Source organism: Podarcis gaigeae (genome assembly GCF_964106915.1).
Source record: "Podarcis gaigeae genome assembly, chromosome: 11".
Classification (NCBI taxonomy): domain Eukaryota; kingdom Metazoa; phylum Chordata; class Lepidosauria; order Squamata; family Lacertidae; genus Podarcis; species Podarcis gaigeae.
The window spans coordinates 54349984-54363546 of NC_139687.1; the positions used below are offsets into that span (position 1 = coordinate 54349984).

The 13563-nt window shown below is 45.2% G+C and overlaps 1 protein-coding gene across 7 annotated transcripts in view; it reads left to right on the forward strand.

Moving 5' to 3' along the window:
• MYO5B (myosin VB) overlaps positions 1 to 13563 on the forward strand; it is a 303840-nt gene that overhangs the window by 197335 nt on the left and 92942 nt on the right. For all 7 annotated transcript variants that reach the window (XM_083702547.1, XM_083702549.1, XM_083702552.1 and 4 more), the window contains exons 16-17: positions 1374 to 1471; positions 4686 to 4772. In XM_083702547.1, coding sequence (XP_083558673.1) covers positions 1374 to 1471; positions 4686 to 4772 — 185 coding nt within the window. The remainder of the gene's footprint in view (positions 1 to 1373; positions 1472 to 4685; positions 4773 to 13563) is intronic.

Genomic DNA, 13563 nt, shown 5'->3' on the forward strand with positions numbered 1-13563 from the left:
TCCCCGCGACGGGGTGAGCTCCCATTTCTCGGTCCCTGCTCCTGCCAACCTAGCAGTTCGAAAGCACATTAAAGTGCAAGTAGATAAATAGGTACCGCTCCGGCGGGAAGGTAAGCGGCGTTTCCGTGCGGTGCTTTGGTTCGCCAGAAGCGGCTTAGTCATGCTGGCCACATGACCCGGAAGCTGTACGCCGGCTCCCTCAGCCAGTAAAGCGAGATGAGCACTGCAACCCCAGAGTCGGTCACGACTAGACCTAATGGTCAGGGGTGCCTTTACCTTTTTTATTCAATTTAAGTTCCAAAAGAAGGCTTCTCTCAGGCCAGAATAGCTATCAGTCCTTGCAGTTATTTAACTTAACAGCCGTCTGTGGTTCAGTGAGCCCCAGATTCTGTCTTCCACTCTTGCGTCTTGTATCCTTGCCAGGTGGGTTTTGCAATATTTGGGCCAGATCCAAACATGATGTTGTGCTAGCAGAAACCATTGCAATTTGTCCTGCTAGCGCCATGCAACTTTCTGCCCTCTTGTTCCCCCTGCTTCCCTCTCCAGGGAGAGATGGTTCTGTCTGGCAAACATAAATGCTTACTCTTGACAGAATGAACACTTTAGCATGATGTTGAATTGCACCCTATTGTATTTATTTAAAATGCCATATGCACTGTTTTCCTATTAAAATATCCAGAGCAATTTGGGCAGGATCCTGCCTAGAGGCAGGAGCATAGAATCTGATGTCCTTTGGGTCCATTCCTCCCTTGCTGTTTTGTGATGTTAAAAGGCCAATTCTCTCTCTCTCTCTCTCTCTCTCTCTCTCTCTCTCTCTCTCTCACACACACACACACACACACACACATTCCTAAATCCCTGAGCAGCCTCTGCTGAAAAAGGATTGCATTTGAGGAGTTGTGAAGCAAGCAATTTGTGTCCGTGACACTGTGTCATTCACACATGCTGCAGCCACGAGGCAGTGACCAGGATGGGGCAAACTATTCACCTCCCCCTTTTACACGTGTTTCCATGTGCATGTTCCTCACTTGACTGCAGTGTCAAGAAGAGTGGGCAAGGCTTCACAGGTAGAGATGCTACGCTCTAGGGCTGAGTCATCTCACAGATTTAGCAGTTGCTCACAGTGGCGTAGCGTGGGTTGTCAGCACCCGGGGCAAGGCAAGTAATTTGCACCCCCTAACCTGTGGATTTGCGCCCCCTAACCCTAACCCCCAGATGTTGCGCCCGGTGCGGCCGGCCCCCCCTGCACCCCCCACACTACGCCACTGGTTGCTCATTAAGTGCAATCAGGTGTAGAAAAAGAAAGTGATGTTACACCCCACATTATGTCATTAATTTCAGGAATGGGTTGTCTTTTGAATTGTTTCTTCCAGTTCCGTAACTCCTTACATTTGCTTATGGAGACCCTGAATGCCACCACTCCCCATTACGTACGCTGCATCAAGCCAAATGATGAGAAGCTTCCTTTCAGGTAAGTACGACAAGACAAGAACATCAATGGGCTGAAGTTAAGCAGACCATGAGATAGTTGATGTCTGACTGTCAGTTGTTGTTGTTGTTGTTTGTGCCCCACCCATCTGACTGGGTTGCCCCAGCCACTCTGGGCAGCTTCCAACATATAAAAAAGCATTAAATCTGAAAAAGCTTCCCTATACAGAGCCGCCTTCAGATGTCTTCTAAAGGTTATATAGTTACTCATCTCCTTGACATCTGATGGGAGGGCGTTCCACAAGGTGGGTGCCACCACTGAGAAGGCCCTCTTTTCTTATTGTATATGGGGTAATCCTGCCCGATGCTGAGCACTGCAATGAGCCTTTAGAAATGTGTCTTTCCATAGGGGTGACAGCTGCCTTATGCTGAGTTCACCTAGCCTAGTATTGTCTGCACTGACTGGCAGCTGCTCTCCAGCGTTTCAGACAGGGGGTGTTCCCAGCCCCACCTGGAGATGCTGTGGTTTGAACCCAGAACTTTCTGTATTCTGAGCAGAGGCTCTTCCATTGAGCCCACTGCCCTTCCCCTAAAGAATATCCTATGTATTGTGGCACCCAGAACTGGACATAGTACTCCAGGTGTGTTGTCTTGTTCTCCCCCTCTAAAACAAGGTGCGTTCTGTGCATTCAGGTACATTCTGTGCGTTCAACCGTGCTGCCCCCCAAGCTTGTGGGGCTGGCAGTGGGGGAAGCGCTGCTTTCCCCCACCGCCAGCCTCAAAGATCCCTGAAGCCTTCAGAGCGCAGCGCAAGTTCTCGCTGTGCTCTGCAGGCTTCGGGTTCCTTTTGCTGAAGCCAGGAGAGTCTTGCTCTCCCGGCTTCAGCAAAAGGAACCTGAAGCCTTGGAGCGCAGTGGGAACTCGCGCTGTGCTCCGAAGGCTCCAGGCGGCTATCCCTGAAGCCTGGAGAGCGAGAGGGGTCGGTGCGCACCAACCCCTCTCACTCTCCAGGCTTCAGCGAAAGCAACGCGAAGCCTCCAGAGCGCGGAGGGAGCGCTCCCTCTGTGCTTCGGAGGCTTCGCGTTGCTATTGCTGAAGCCAAGGAGCCTGCATTCCCTCCATAGGACGCACACACATTTTCCCTTAATTTTTGGAGGGGGGAAAGTGCATCCTATAGAGCGAAAAATACAGTAGCTTTAGCTTTTCTTGCTGTTGCAGCACACTATTGACTCATGTTAAGCTTGTGGACTACTAAGATCCCTAGATCCTTTTCACATGCACTGCTGGCAATCCAGGCGCCCCTCATCTTATATTTGTGCGCCTGGTTCTTCCTGCCTAACTGCAGAATCTTACATTTGTCCCTAATGAAATTCATTCCCTCGCTTAACTTTTGCTATAGTTACTCCTGTGAAATTTGCTAAACGTGTTGTTGAATAACTGCTGTACTCTGTCCCAAAGTGGCAAGAGTTTGATTGTGGCAGCAGCATTTCGGAGAGGTCTCTTTGTTATAGCCAACATAAAGAATTGCTTTGGGAGTTTGCATGATGAAAGGTGCTCAGTCAAAGCAAAATTGCTAGTGTTATTTATTATTATTATTAAAATGGCGCGCGCGCACACACAAGCACACGTACTGCTGAGCTGCTCGCTGGAATAATGTGCTAAATGTCTGCTCTTGTGCATTTGACTGCATGATAAAATAATGGGTCACTTGCTGGGGGATTGACAGCTTTGATGGATTTTATAATGTGGCGAATACCAGGAGGCGGCGTATTTCTGCTATTATGGTGCATCAAGGGCTACTCAAAACTGCTCATTGATTCTGGATTTGCAAATATTAAATGTTGACAGCAATTGCTGAAGATTTTGAGCCACAGAAAAGGAACTGGCGAGCAATCCTGGAGTTTCTAATTCAGTTCTGGCAAATTGTGAACTTGCCAATATTTATATTTATATTTATATTTATATTTATATTTATATTTATATTTATATTTATATTTATATTTATATTTATATTCATATTCATATTCATATTCATATTCATATTCATATTCATATTATTTATATTTATATTATTTCACCCAGCCATTTTGGGCAGCTTCCAAAACACATAAAAACATAATAAAACATTAAACATTAAAAACTTCCCGATACAGGGCTGCCTTCAGACCAGTTATTCACTGAAGAGGGGTGAAAAGGCCTTCCACAAGTAGGATCCAGAATTAGGAATTCATTTCAGGTTGAAAGCAGTGGTCCCATGCACCTCCTTGGTCCTGGGAAAATGAAGGTGAAATCTGCTTAGTGTCAGGGGCAGGAAACTGTTTTGTTTTTTTCCAACCAGAGGGCAAGGTTCCCTCATAGACCATGTCCTCCTTATGCTAGAGGAGGGTGAGGGCAAAAAAGAAGCAAAAATTGGTGGGTCAGCAGATGTACACCAGGGGACGTTCCAGGTACACAAAAGCCAGAGGATGCTATATCACCACCTAATACCGCATCTCTCCATCCTTCAACCTGGCATGCAGTAAGCATTGTTACAGTTCAGGGACACATCCCAGCTAGTCAAAAGCATTTTCCCTTCACTTCTGTGCCCCTGACCCACCCTCCACCCCCAAAATGCATGGGCCAATTAGGGAAGTTGCCTGGGGAGAGGGAGTGAAGTTTGGGGAGAGTCCCAAAGGCCAGATTGAGAGGGCTCTCAGCCCACATCAGAAGCAACCCTTGCCCTTGCAGAATGTGATTAAGAATGCTTTAGTGTTTACAAATCCAGAAATGGTTTGCTAGATCCTCATAGCGATTCTTTTGCAGTGCACTAATTTTCTCTATTTCCACCCCACTTTCGGTTACGGTTTAAATTTTAGTGAATGTTGAAGTACTCCTAGGGAAGTCGTAGAATCATAGATTTGGGAGGACCCTGTAGTCCAGTGTTCCCCAACCTTGGGCCTCCAGCTGTTTTTGGACTACAACTCCCATCATCCCTCGCTAGCAAGACCAGTGGTCAAGGATGATGGGAATTGTAGTCCAAAAACAGCTGGAGGCCCAAGGTTGGGCTTAAAAGGAGAAGCCTTATCTGTAGGAAACCTTCTCTGGTTGGGCAAATTTCTGTACTCATTCCATCAAGAAAGCACTTATACAGTTGACTCAGAGATACTACGCTGCTTGGCATTGTTAACAGTTGCGCTGCCTGAAAAAAACTGCTGTTAGGGCTTTTAGATGTATTGCATTGCCACATTCATAGGTGCTATAAATTTGTTTCTTTGCAGCTTTGATCCAAAGAGAGCAGTCCAGCAGCTGAGAGCCTGTGGCGTCTTGGAGACCATCCGCATCAGTGCAGCTGGCTACCCGTCCAGGTACCATATCTCTGAAACTCTCTTCCGCTGTGTTGTTTTTAGTGTGTATGTATTGAAATTAGCAAACACAAAAGCAGAATAGAATCCGGGGATAGGTAGAAGGTAGCCAGGTTGGCTTGTAGCAGATCAGCAAGGATACCTGTCTTCTAGTTATTTACCGTATTTTTCACTCAATAGGATGCACAATTTTCCCCTCCAAAAATTGAGTGGAGATGTGTGTGCGTCCTATGGAGCGAATGCAGGCTCCTTGGCTTCAGCGATAGCAACGCTAAGCCTCCGAAGCGCAGAGGGAGCGCTCCCTCCGCGCTCTGGAGGCTTCCCGTTGCTTTCGCTGAAGCCTGGAGAGTGAGAGGTGTCGGTGCGCACCAACCCCTCTTGCTCTCCAGGCATCAGGGATAGCTGCCTGAAGGCATTTGGAGTGCAGCGCACGTTCCCGCTGCGTTCTGGAGGCTTCAGGTTCCTTTCGCTGAAGCCAGGAAAGTCTTGCTCTCCCAGCTTCAGCAAAAGGAACCCAAAGCCTGAGGAGCGCAGCGGGAACTTGCGCTGCGCTCGGAAGGCTTCAGGGATAGCCGCGCGCAGCCCCTCCGGCAGGAAGAGGCTGCATGCGGCTATGGCTTCTTTAGCCACACGCAGCCTCTCCTGGCAAGGAGAGGTTGCGCAGGGTGAAAGAGGAAGCCAAAACAGCAAGCGGGATCCACCACGCTCACTGCCTTGGCTTGTGCCATAGCCGCGTGGAACCCCTCCTGCAGGGAGAGGTTGCATGCAGCCTGTACACTGCTCTTTGGGGCTGGGGGGGAAATAAGTTTTTTTTCTTGATTTCCCCCTCTAAAAACTAGGTGCGCCCTATGGTCCGGTGCGCCCTATGGAGCAAAAAATACGGTAACCATGGCAGCAGCAAGATGACTCCCCCTACACCATCTCCTGGCCCCTGAATTGTTCTTGGGGATAGGAGTAACCAAGAGTGGGGTTTTGTACAGAAAGACTATAAGCTCATTTCAGCATTGATTCTATTTTTTAAAAAATAAACAGCACCCAACTTCCACAACACCCTCGGAGGGGGAAAAATAATTTCAAGGAGAAATCCCAGCAGTAACTATTTTTTTCCGGCTACAACATAGCGGTGGCCTCTTTTAACAACCCACGCTCCATAAAATTTGAAGTGACAAGTCTGTAAGTGAATTAAAGATTGGCCAGTCATCTGGTGTTCTGCCACACGGCATGTTTAGCATCATCATCTTTAAGCCAGTCCCCCAAACTGTCTTGTGCTAATGTAGTTTGCAACGATTGGCTTACAGATAAAGCAAGGATAGAGACAGGTTTGTGTTTGGAATTTCCACCACATTTTGGGGAGCTTGGAGTTACAAAAGAAACATTTTAGGGCTTGGTGAAATTTTGCACATCCCAGGTATAAATCAAGAGATAACGGTGACAAGGGCAAGTCATCTTTTGAGGGTGGGAGTGCATCTGGCTTCACCGCTGAGCAGTTTTCGTGTTTTACTATTGGCATAACAATCAGCTTTACCATCTGCAGCAATGGGATTATAAACATAAGGCTACTGTAATGGCGAGTCCTCATGCCACTCTCCTCCCCCCCCCCCCTCTTACTTCTGCCTCAGAATGTAAATGTGCATTAGCAACAAGAAGGGGCGAATGCAGAGTGTTCTCTATGGGTCCCCAGACAGGCATACAGTTCGGCCAAACTTCCCTCATCTCATTGTATCTCATTATACGCTCTTCCTAGTAACATTCCGTGTGTTGACATTCTGGGTTAGTGAGGGCTACTTTTCCTCCTTACTCTTGAAAAGAGCACCTCTGCCACAGCCACTGTCCTGAGTTTATAACAATATCTGGACTTTCAGGGGATTCAATTGTGCAAACCTTTAAACTGCTTTTTGAAACCCATTTATTTTCGGCCACCTTCTCCGTTTTTATTCTGGCCCTTTGACAGTTTAGATATACAGTATATATATTTTAGGACCCGTTCTACTTGTGATTGGGATTTGTTTTAAACTGTTTTAAATACCATATTTTACATTGCCGTAACCTGCCCTTCTGGTGAAGGGTGGGTACTAAATATGATGAGGATTACGAAGGTGATGATGATAACAACAACAACAATCATTGTTAGAAAAATTATCTGGTCCTCTGTCTGCAGGAATTTTATATATTCATCTTCTTTCTTTGCAAGCGGTACCCTGCCCCATTACAGGTGTTAATACACTAATCTCAGCAATTATTCCCATTCTTCTACAGTGAAAGGCTAAAGGTGTGTCTACTTAACATTAAGCTCTAATTCATACTGTACTGGCTATAATGTCCGCATCTCCTTGCCATTCACCACTTAGCCTTCAGCTCTGTCATTAGCTGAGTGCCCACCATGCCATCGCATAGCAGTTAGCAGCCTGAGATAAAAAGCAGGAAGGTGTGTCGTGAGGTTTCTTCTTCGTCTGCCTAGACCAACCTCGTTTAATCTGCATTTCATAAGGAATTCCAGACAATACTGCTGAGCTAGCAAACTGGAAGGCTGTTAACCGTACATAGTCCACACAAATAAACCATCACGATAAAAGTTCAGTGGAGCTTTAATAGAGAATTATAGTTTCCCCCTGTTATTTGGGGTTTTATTCATTTTTTTTACAGCCTTTCCATTACTAAGCCCTCCCAAAAGCCATGAAAGACATGCATATAATATTTATGGCAGCCTGTCTAAAGAGACTTGATGGGCCTAGGAATGTAAGATTCCATTTAATCGCCAGGGCAGTCTTCCTATATGCACCAATTTACTTTGAAGCAAGGCTTGGTGAGCCTGGGCCAGTTTACACCATCTGCAGATTCTAGTGGTGACAGCTTTTTCCTGGAATGCACAATTTCAGGCTGCAGGTGAAGGGTTGCCTTTTTTAAGGCTCTGCTGTCACAGAAACCGCCCCACATACAAGTGGATCACAAGCTCCTGTGGTTTGGGCTTAGCAGCACTTTCTGAAACACAGCCCTTCCCTTCTCCAAGGTTTGCTCTTCTCTGAATTCTGCAGTTCTCCAGCCAAGTGATATGTGCAAGAATGCATGCAACAAGGCAAATTGTGCATATAAATGCATACGTTACTGTGAATAATATTAAAAAGCATTACAGCTGGTGGAAATAGAGTCACGCAAAAAAGTGCAGATTACTGAAATTTGCATACAAATATATGTACGGTGAGACACAGGTGGCGCTGTGGGTTAAACCACAGAGCCTAGGACTTGCCGATCAGAAGGTTGGTGGTTCGAATCCCCATGACGGGGTGAGCTCCCGTTGCTCGGTCCCTGCTCCTGCCAACCTAGCAGTTCGAAAGCATGTCAAAGTGCAAGTAGATAAATAGGTACCACTCCGGTGGGAAGGTAAATGGCGTTTCCGTGCGCTGCTCTGGTTCTCCAGAAGCGGCTTAGTCATGCTGGCCACATGACCTGGAAACTGTACGCCGGCTCCCTCGGCCAATAAAGCAAGTTGAGCGCCGTAGCACCAGATTCGGCCACTACTGGACCTAATGGTCAAGGGTCCCTTTACCTTTACCTATATGTACAGTAGGAGAAATTCGCAGTAAAATGCTGGTGAATCTTCACAGGGAATTTAAAAAAACAAACAAAAAACAACAATCCTCAAACCGCTGTGGAAAAAGAGAAACCGAAAGAAACCAACACTGACAGAATCACCTGCCCCTAATTGCAAATTTGTGTGTGTGTTTATTATGTATTTCTCAGTTCACCTGGCTATTGATTAAGAATTAGTGCATAGTGACAGATGGCCAATAAATAAACGCTGTAAGATGTCTGCAGCTTCAGGTCCCTTCTGGACATCTGAAGGCAGCCCTCTCTTTAGGGAAGCTTTTAATGTTTGATGCATTACTGTATTTTAATATTTTGTTGGAAGCCGCCCAGAGTGGCTGGGGAAGCCCAGCCAGGTGGGCAGGGTATAAATAATAAATTATTATTATTATTATTTGAAACCAATGCTGAAAAATGCTCCTCTGCATTTCTGGGCACCTTAAGGTCATGGCGTAAGACAAGGGTCTAACAGACAACCAGGATACTTTTAAGTTCCTCCTGGGCAGATGGCTGAACCACCTGCAGCTGCCTGTACATGTTTCTGTGTATAGGATACCATGTACTTCAACATGGCTGGTTTCAATGTGTCTGCATTGCATTGGTGAAGGAGTAATTACCGTTTCAGTTGTTCCTCACTGAAATATTGAGAGTTCAGGATCACCTTGCAATCCCTTGGCAAAGCTGCTGCAATGTTTCTTGTTCCCTTTGTGTTCCCTTTGTGTAATTGAGAGAGCAGCTTTTTAATCATTCCTGATTTCAGAGAGCACTGGCAGAACAGACACCTTCAAAACTATAAACACTGCAAAACTGGATACACTTAGTTGTGGGTTTTTTGTGCCATGAAATACTAGATTTCTGCATAAATGTGATAGAGACTAAAAATGCATAATTCAGTTTGAAGCGCTGCTCAGGAGCAGAGGGGTATGTTCGTTATTAGACTGTACCATGATGAATGCACCATCCCTAAGAAATGGACAGTGTATCGATCACAGCCTTTTTTGTTTAAAGCAAGGAACACTGTCTCTTACTTCTTGAAAACCGTTTTGAATCAATTTATCTTCGTTCTAGAAGTGCTGGCTACACTTGAAAGGTAATCTTTAGAAACAATGAACTTGAATAGTTGAGCTCCTCAGCGATCACTCACAAGCTTCCTTGTGTGTGAACACTTTCACTTTAAGATCAGTGAGTCAATGCACAGCTGTTGCAGAAGGGTCAGTCATAAGAACAGAAGAGTTATCCTTCCTAGACCAGACCAGTGTTCCTAGTTCTGAGGAACCAGACACAATCTGGGAAGCTCATCAGCCCAGTGTCAAAGTGATGATCTTCCTGTTTGTCTGTCTCCAGAGCTATACTATGTGTATGGCAAGTGAAACCTGCAACAAAATGTTGCAGTATAGAATGCTCCTGTTTAGGGTTCTGACCGGCCTTGCCCTTTACTTGGATACTCCATTCCAGTGGTTCCCAACTTATTTTTTTGCACAGACCGGTTGAAAATGGCTGGTTGTCTTTGTGGACCATAGAATTATTTTTATGCCTGTTTTAGCAGTTGTAGTGTACTGTGCGAGATGCTGAGTGGTTTTTTAATTGTGTTTTTATTGCTTCTTTTATTTCTTATCTTGCATTCCATAGAATTCAAACTTTGTTGTTGTTTTTATTTAAATCTGTATACTGCCCTATACAATCTCAGGGCTGTCCACGGGATAAAACAATGATTAAAAAATACAGAATACATAATCGAAATAAAAACAATAACCCAGTATCCTCCCCAACACATTTTAAAAGGGCATTGAATACGAAATAAAGAAATAAACGAAACAATAAAGTTCCAATTAAGATCAATATGAATGTTCAATGCAGACATGCCTGAATGAAGCCTGAAGGCCATTTGGTGCTCCATGAACCACAGTTTGGAAATCTGTGCTCCATTCCTTTTCTTCCCCCGCCCTCCAACACCCCCCCCCCCAAAAAAAACCCAGTCCGTCAACATTCTGTGGTCCTTATTGGAACTGCTCTCCTTCCCCTCTCCAGCCTACAAAGTTGTTTTATTCTTCTGCCAAATGATGGTTCCTCCAGTCTTGCAGAAACCTTCCCCTTGTGCATAGACAGAAAGGTCTGTTTTGTCTAGGAGTGCCTTCAGTCAATATTTTGTGGGTGAGAGTCAAGCACGGAGAGTAAAGCACAACACCAGAACTTTAGGTTTGCACAGTTAAAGTGAATTATTAAAGTGCTCTGTAGCCCTAACATAGGTCTGGGAAGCCTCCAGATGCTGCTAAACTACAACTCCCATCACCTCCAGCAAGCATGGCCAATGGCCAGGGATGATAGGAGTTGTAGTTCACTAGCATCTGGATGGCTGAAGGTTCCCACCCCTTCGCTTATTGAATCATTTTTAATGCCTTTTGTGGTTTGGAAAGTGATGAAGAATGTACCGAAAAGAATGGGATGAAGGAATAATGACATATAACAAGAAAACATTGTTTGTTGTTGTTGTTGTTTTGTTTTGTTTTAAAGAAGCCTACCATAAACAAATCAGGGTGAGCACAGGATCGCATGATCGCCCTCTGAACTTGTTGTTGTGTTGTTGTTTAGTCGTGTCCAACTCTTCATGACCCCATGGACCAGAGCACACCAGGCACTCCTGTCTTCCACTACCTCCTGCAGTTTGGTCAAACTCATGCTGGTAGCTTCGAGAACACTGTCCAGCCATCTCGTCCTCTGTTGTCCCCTTCTCCTTGTGCCCTCCATTTTTCCCAACATCAGGGAGTCTTCTCTTCTCAGGAGGTGACCAAAGTATTGGAGCCTCAGCTTCACGATCTGTCCTTCCAATGAGCACTCAGGGCTGATTTCCTTAAGAATAGTTAGGTTTGATCTTCTTGCAGTCCATGGGACTCTCAAGAGTCTCCTCCAGCACCATAATTCAAAAGCATCAATTCTTTGGCGATCAGCCTTCTTTATGGTCCAGCTTTTACTTCCATACATCACTACTGGGAAAACCATAACTTTTACTATACGGACCTTTGTTGTCAAAGTGATGTCTCTACTTTTTTAAGATGCTGTCTAGGTTTGCCATTGCTTTTCTCCCAAGAAAGAGGCGTCTTTTAATTTCGTGGCTGCTGTCACCATCTGCAGTGATCACAGAGCCCAAGAAAGTAAAATCTCTCACTGCCCTCTGAACTAATTGGAGCAAATACTCAAGAAAGGTCCAATATGGTCTAAGCACTACCTAAGCTTTGTGCAAGAAAATGAGCACAAATGCCGAATAACCAGGTCGTCTGGAGCAGCCGTAAATAAAGTTCCTGTTCTGAAAATCAGTTTGCTGTTAGTGTACAGGATAGCCATCAATCAATAACTTTTCTAATCCTTTTTTTAAAAGCCACATAAGCTCAGCAGCCATCACCCTCATGCTTTGCGGCAGTGAATTTTGTCAAGTACATGCTGAATGAAGTTACTTCCTCCTGTCAGGCCTGAATCTGCTGATAATCTGTTTCATTGAGTGAATCGATGTCAGCTGGCAGAAGTTGCACTCAGAGCCACTGTTCTTCCCAGGAAAGCAATGCACAGTATAAAGATTTAGTATCTAGATATACTTTAGGTATTTGAGTTAAAGGAGGAGGAGGCTGGAGTCATCACAGAAATGCTCAATAAAACATTTGCTTATGGTTTGGCCTTAAAAGAATACAAGGCAATTTTCTCAGCCTAGTTCTCTCTCTCTCTCTCTCTCTCTCTCTCTCTCTCTCTCTCTCTCTCTGTGTGTGTGTGTGTGTGTGTCTTGTTCTTCCCCTTCCATCCTCATTTTTTCCCCTCTGACTTGGGATTGCTGTTTGTAACTCTCTGCTGCTACACGACAGCAGCAGGAGCTGCTCATTCCATCTCCTTGGATGGGTTTTGAACCATTTGTTTGCGCAAATTTATTTTCCAACTTTTCGTTTTCGCATTGTTGGACACAATTAAGTTTATTTCCCCCTGGAAGGAAGCTTGCGACAATTACACTCCCCTCTCTCCAAGCATTGTGGACTTTTCTCGAGCTTTCTTCTTTTGACTAAGAAGTTCACAGACATTTGAGATGGCAAGTGGGTTAAACTGAGTTAATTCTTGCCTATTCAGTTTGTGTGTTTGTGGAAGTGGTGGGGGAATGAATTGCACCATAGAGTCTTGGGGAAGTGCAGCTAAAGAGGGAATGGGTTAATTTTGGACAAGTATAAAACCCAGATGAGCTGTAAGTATCCTTTCGTATTGATCCTCCATTCCAAAACTTGAGAGCTGTTATTAGAGCTGTGCTGAAAGTTTTAAAAAGGAGCTTCCCTCATATTGAATTTGACAGGCTGCAGGGACTCACCTTTTCCCTGCAGTTCCCTCCTGCTTCTACAGTGATGGGGCAAAGTATTTGATCCCCTGCTAAATTTGCCCGTTTGCTCTCTGACTAAGAAATGACCAGTCCATAATTTTAATGGTAGGTTTATTGTAGCTGTGAGAGACAGAATAACAACAGGGAAAACCCCAGAAACCCAGAAGACAAAAGTCAGAGACTGATGTGCGTTATAATGAGTGAAATAAGTATTTGATCCCCTATCAACCAGCCAGATGTCAGGCTACCTGGTTTCTTCACTGTATGTAACGAGCTGAGATTAGAAGCACCTGCTGTAAGGGAGAGGTCTTACCTGTAATCCCAGCTCTTTACAGGTGTGTGCAAACCTGGTGGCCACCTACAAGAACCGTCCGACCTCTGTAATTGCCAACAAGGGTTTTGCCACCAAGTACTAAGTCATCTTTTGCAAAGGGGTCAAATACTTATTTCACTCATTATAATGCGCATCAGTCTCTGATTCTCTTTTGTCTTCTGGGGATTTTCCTGTTGTTATTCTGTCTCTCACAGCTACAATAATCCTACCATTAAAATTATGGACTGGTCATTTCTTCGTCAGAGGGCAAACGGGCAAATGTAGCAGGGGATCAAATACTTTTCCCCCCCCTCACTGTATTACTGCTGGCACTGCCACAATCAGGATCTCTGCTGCAGGTGGCCGGCTATCTTTCCCCTTGTCTTTCAGTTGCCTTCCTCTACATGCATAAGACACCAGAGTATAACATGGAAGGAGGTAACAATGCCTTCCTCCTTGAAATGGAATAAATTGAAGGAACTAGGGTGGGGGACAAGGGACACGGGTGGCACTGTGGGTTAAACCACAGAGCCTAGGACTTGCCGATCAGAAGG